Source organism: Camelina sativa, chromosome 7 (genome assembly GCF_000633955.1).
Source record: "Camelina sativa cultivar DH55 chromosome 7, Cs, whole genome shotgun sequence".
Lineage (NCBI taxonomy): Eukaryota > Viridiplantae > Streptophyta > Magnoliopsida > Brassicales > Brassicaceae > Camelina > Camelina sativa.
This window is the reverse complement of record NC_025691.1, coordinates 23,443,073-23,448,042: the sequence shown is the minus strand read 5'-3', so window position 1 is coordinate 23,448,042 and position 4,970 is coordinate 23,443,073. Positions and strand designations below refer to the sequence as shown.

At 37.3% G+C, this 4,970-nt stretch overlaps 2 protein-coding genes across 4 annotated transcripts; both read left to right on the top strand.

Annotated features, from left to right (window-relative positions):
* Positions 1,334-4,942, top strand: LOC104702160 (dolichol phosphate-mannose biosynthesis regulatory protein-like). Of its 3 annotated transcripts, none has more exons than XM_019227815.1 (3): positions 1,334-1,455; positions 4,369-4,474; positions 4,611-4,942. In XM_019227815.1, the coding sequence occupies exons 2-3, from the start codon at positions 4,385-4,387 to the stop codon at positions 4,761-4,763; spliced, it is 243 nt and encodes an 80-aa protein (XP_019083360.1). In that variant the 5' UTR covers positions 1,334-1,455; positions 4,369-4,384; the 3' UTR covers positions 4,764-4,942. The 3 variants fall into 3 exon arrangements, with proteins under 3 accessions (XP_019083360.1, XP_010416288.2, XP_010416286.2); XM_010417986.2 differs by lacking the exon at positions 1,334-1,455 and adding an exon at positions 4,142-4,291; XM_010417984.2 differs by lacking the exon at positions 1,334-1,455 and adding an exon at positions 4,143-4,241.
* LOC109124881 lies at positions 1,462-4,012 on the top strand. Its single transcript, XM_019227814.1, has one exon. It carries the CDS (start codon positions 1,590-1,592, stop codon positions 3,999-4,001), a length of 2,412 nt encoding a protein of 803 aa, XP_019083359.1. The 5' UTR covers positions 1,462-1,589; the 3' UTR covers positions 4,002-4,012.

The window sequence follows — 4,970 nt, the reverse complement described above, 5'->3', positions numbered from 1 at the left end:
TAGTTAAGAACTTTTGTTAAAAAGTTAGTTATTGGGAGAACATGTTTAAGATCTTAATATTTAATAATATAATATTCTTATAGAAATTTAAGAATGTTTAATAAATACATAGATTAATGTTTAATAAAAAATTTAAGAATGTTTAATACTATTTAATAATATAATGTTTATTAATATTCTTAAACATATTACAATTATAAAAATTTATAAAATAACATTTTAATTGCAAATTTATAAAACTTTTACTAAAATTCAAAATACAATGCCATATTTTTATGAAACAAAAAAAAACATTGTAAATAAAATTTTAAAAAAAAACAAATAAACATATTACTTAATTAATTAAACAAGACAAACATTTTATTTAATTAATACATAGATTAATGTCCAAATTTATTCTATATATTTTCAACAAATCCGAAAGAGACACGTCACACAAGATCAGGTCCAAGAACAGTTCTAGAATAAGATCAGTGAGCCTGATCTTAAGTTCACTATTCAATTATTTTCATTTTTAAAGTGTCTAAGAACACTCCATGTGATCTTCCTATAAACATGGCCTAACATGATCGGACCAAACCCGAGTTCTTGAACCTTGAATCCTTTTAAACAGTTAAAGGTTTCGAGGGAATCTAGAAGCCTAGCTCGATATAAATATACAAGGAATATAAGCAAAGCATGAAGCATCTTTTATGTTTGTTTTTGAATATAAGCAAAGCATGAAGCATTTACTCATATATCAGAAATTGTCAAATCGATAGGAAATTGATAAACAATAGACCAAGTAGATATTGGAGAATTATTGTGTCGTGGTTCAACGGTTTGAAAAAACTGATCTCTCGAGTCTCGTGTAAATGAATAGTTTCAGAAATCATTTAGTAATCCAGCTAGTTTCACCCATAGCTAATTTTTTTACAATTCTATCTTGAAAAAAACTGATCTCTTGAAAAAACTGATCTCTCGAGTCTCGTGTAAACTAGCTGGAGTATTTAGAAGTCATTTTGTAATCCAGCTAGTTTCACCCATAGCTAATTTTTTTACAATTCTATCTTGTGCTTTCATTGCAAACGAAACTGCCTCAATATGTCATCTTTATGAGATATACATATACTTAACTAACTGGACTCGAATACAGTGAAATACAATTTTGTAGGTTTGAATCTTTTGCTGAAAAAAAAGAAAGAAGATAAATAGGTAACAAATTACAAATAGGTACGTCTGATATAGGAAAAAAAAACCTCATGTTTGTAAGAGAAGCATTCTGCAATGAAAGGAGTTTAATGTAATTTCGAGAAATAAACAATATTTTATGTAATTTCACAAATAGTCCTTCTCCTTCCTTCTGATTCTTCCTTCTTCCCCACGAGTTACTCCTCCTCCCCTCCCATCTCGAGTAATTTACAAGCTTCTTCGATTTCTCTCTCAGACCAAATCGTGCTTTCCGCATCCTTAAACGTAAGTTTTCTTCCATTTCTGTGTCGATTTCAAAAATATGTCGAACTAAGCAAAAAAAAACTTAGAAACCCTAGTTTTAGTCGGGATATAGTCGCATAGTTTTAGAATTTGGGAATCGAAAACTTTTCGACTTGATGTTTAGGAAACGGAACCTAGTTTTGGATTTGTTGCGCCGAGTTGATCGATGTGACTTAGAAACCCTAGTTTCACGAGGCTTATGGAGTCGCGCAGTTTCCACATTTCCCAGATCGGCTCTGCTTACAACAGATGATGCTGACATTGGTAGTATTAAGCAAACTGGAATGTTTTCACTAGCTGGGGAATTAGCTTCTCTTGTAGAGGAATCTTCTCATGTTGATGATGATTATACCAAATCCACCACGAGTCGTATGGAACTAAAGCGATCTCTCGAACTCCGTTTAAAGAAACGAGTCAAGGAGCAGTTCGTTGATGGGAAGTTTAGTGACCTGTTAAAGAAGGTGATTGCAAGGCCTGATACTCTTCGGGATGCTTATGATTGTATTAGGCTTAACTCCAATGTTTCTGTATCAGAGAGAGATGCAAGTGTTGCGTTTGGTTCTATTGCGGAAGAGCTCTCTAGTGGGGTGTTTGATGTTGCTTCCAATACTTTTTCGGTTACGGCTAGAGATAAAACAAAAGAGGTTCTTTTCTTGCCTAGTGTAGCTCTTAAAGTTGTCCAAGAGGCTGTCAGAATAGCCCTGGAAGTCGTTTTCAGTCCTCAGTTTTCTAAGATTTCACATAGTTGCCGAAGTGGAAGGGGGCGTGCCTCTGCATTGAAGTACATCAGAAACAACATTTCTCATTCTGATTGGTGTTTCACTTTGAGTCTGAGCAAAAAACTTGATGTTTCTGTTTTTGAGAACTTGCTCTCTGTAATGGAGGAGAAAATAGAAGACAGTAGTTTAAGTTTCTTACTCCGTTCTATGTTTGAAGCCCAAGTGCTAAATCTCGAGTTTGGAGGATTTCCCAAGGGCCATGGTCTCCCACAAGAAGGGGTGTTGTCCCGTGTATTGATGAACATATACCTTGATCGGTTTGATCGTGAATTCTATAGAATCTCAATGAGGCATGAAGCCCTTGATCTTGATTCAAAGACCGATGAAGATAGCCCAAGCTCAAAACTTCGTTCTTGGTTTAGGAGGCAGGCAGGAGAACGAGATTTGATAAGTACTCCGGAGCAGGGCAGCGCTCTCAGAGTTTATTGCTGCAGATTTATGGATGAGATATTTTTCTCTGTGTCTGGTTCCAAGAAAGCTGCAGTTGATATCAGATCTGAAACTATAGGTTTCTTACGGAACTCACTGCATCTGGACATCACAGATGAAACAGACGCGTCACCATGTGAAGCGACCAGTGGGCTTCGTGTTTTGGGTACCTTGGTTAGGAAAAATGTTAGGGAGAGTCCCACTGTCAAAGCTGTTCACAAGCTAAAGGAGAAGGTTAGGCTTTTTGCATTGCAGAAAGAAGAGGCCTGGACCTTAGGTACAGTTAGAATTGGGAAAAAATGGTTAGGACATGGACTGAAGAAGGTCAAAGAGTCAGAAATCAAAGGCTTGGCGGATCATAACTCTACCTTGAGTCAAATATCTTGCCATAGAAAGGCAGGCATGGAGACAGATCATTGGTATAAGGTCTTGCTTAGAATATGGATGGAGGACGTGCTAAGAACTTCTGCAGATAGAAGCGAGGAGTTTATCTTGTCCAAGCATGTTGTAGAACCGACTGTTCCTCAAGAACTAAGAGACGCGTTTTACAAGTTCCAAAGCTCTGCTGCGGCATATGTCTCTTCAGAAACGGCTAACGTGGAAGCGCTTTTGCCATGTCCACGCTCTCATGATAAACCTGTTTTCTTTGGTGATGTTGTTGCTCCTACTAATGCTATAGGAAGGCGTCTTTATCGCTATGGATTAATAACAGCCAAGGGTTATGCACGTTCAAATTCTATGCTTATTTTACAAGATACTTCCCAAATAATTGATTGGTTTTCCGGACTTGTTCGGCGATGGGTGATTTGGTATGAAGGCTGTAGTAATTTTAATGAGATAAAGAATCTCATCGATAATCAGGTCAGAATGTCATGCATCCGTACTTTGGCAGCAAAATATCGAATACATGAAAATGAGATAGAGAAACGCCTTGATTTAGAACTGAGCACGATTCCCTCTGCTGAAGATGTAGAACAGGAAATACAGCATGAGAAACTAGATTCTCCTGCTTTTGACAGGGATGAACATCTAACATACGGGCTTTCCAATAGTGGTTTGTGTTTACTGTCTTTAGCTCGATTAGTGAGCGAGTCAAGGCCTTGCAATTGCTTCGTAATTGGTTGCTCGATGGCTGCACCTGCTGTTTATACTCTACATGCAATGGAGAGACAGAAGTTTCCTGGTTGGAAAACTGGGTTTTCTGTTTGTATTCCTTCTAGCTTAAATGGAAGGAGAATAGGGCTGTGTAAGCAACACCTCAAAGATCTCTATATAGGTCAAATATCACTTCAAGCCATTGATTTTGGAGCTTGGAGATGATTACATTCTCTCCACTGCAAGACTCCTGCAAGTTGTTAATATCTCTTCCTAGGTTGAGTCTGATTGGTTTTAGACAGTTTGTTGAGCTCTGTGTACCACTACTGATGTCTAGCAAATCTAAGGTCCGCGGTTATTGTTCTTCAACTGTTTTAGTTTTGAAAGGCCTTCTGCAGTAGCACAGTTTGCATACCCTCAGAATCTAAAACCATGGCATTAGCTGGTCGTATGGGCCAACTCTAGGTGAAATGGCTTTGGTGGCTTTCGCAATATAACTTTCTTCACTTTTGACGGTGTTTTCCAATGCTTAGCTTCTTGAAACTTATGTTTTTTTTTTGTTTTTGCTCACGGTTGATTCGCTGTGCTGCAGGTTTTGAACATCACAAATGGAATTAGCAGATCGAGCAGTCGGGCTACTACTATCTTCGATCAGCTTATCCATATTCACATACTATACTTTCTGGGTCATCATCCTGGTAAGAGGCAACACCATATAGTTCATCTCCCCTAAGTTCGTTTAAAAGACATTGTCAGTTTGATGTACCATTGTCATATAATGTTTTGGATACTACAAGAAAAAAGCTCACTGTGTTATATTTTTCCTTTGTACAGCCATTTGTAGATAGTGATCACTTCATCCACAAGTACTTCTTGCCCCAAGACTATGCCATTCTCGTACCTGTCTTCGCTGGCATAACCCTCCTCTCTCTCCTTTCCGTATTTATCGGCATGGTCATGCTCAAATCAAAAAAGAAGAAGGCATAATTTCAACCTTAGCTTTAGACAAAGTTCTGATTATTTTCTTAAGTTGTGCCTACTTTGTTTTGGTCTTTGAGATTATTAGTCCTGAAGTTTAAATGGTGTAGTTGAACCCGTCCGAGACGTCCTATTGTCTGAATACGTAAAGACATACTATAAAATTCAAGTTTTGGTTTTCTTGGAAATCTTTATCTTATAAATCTGACTGATCAT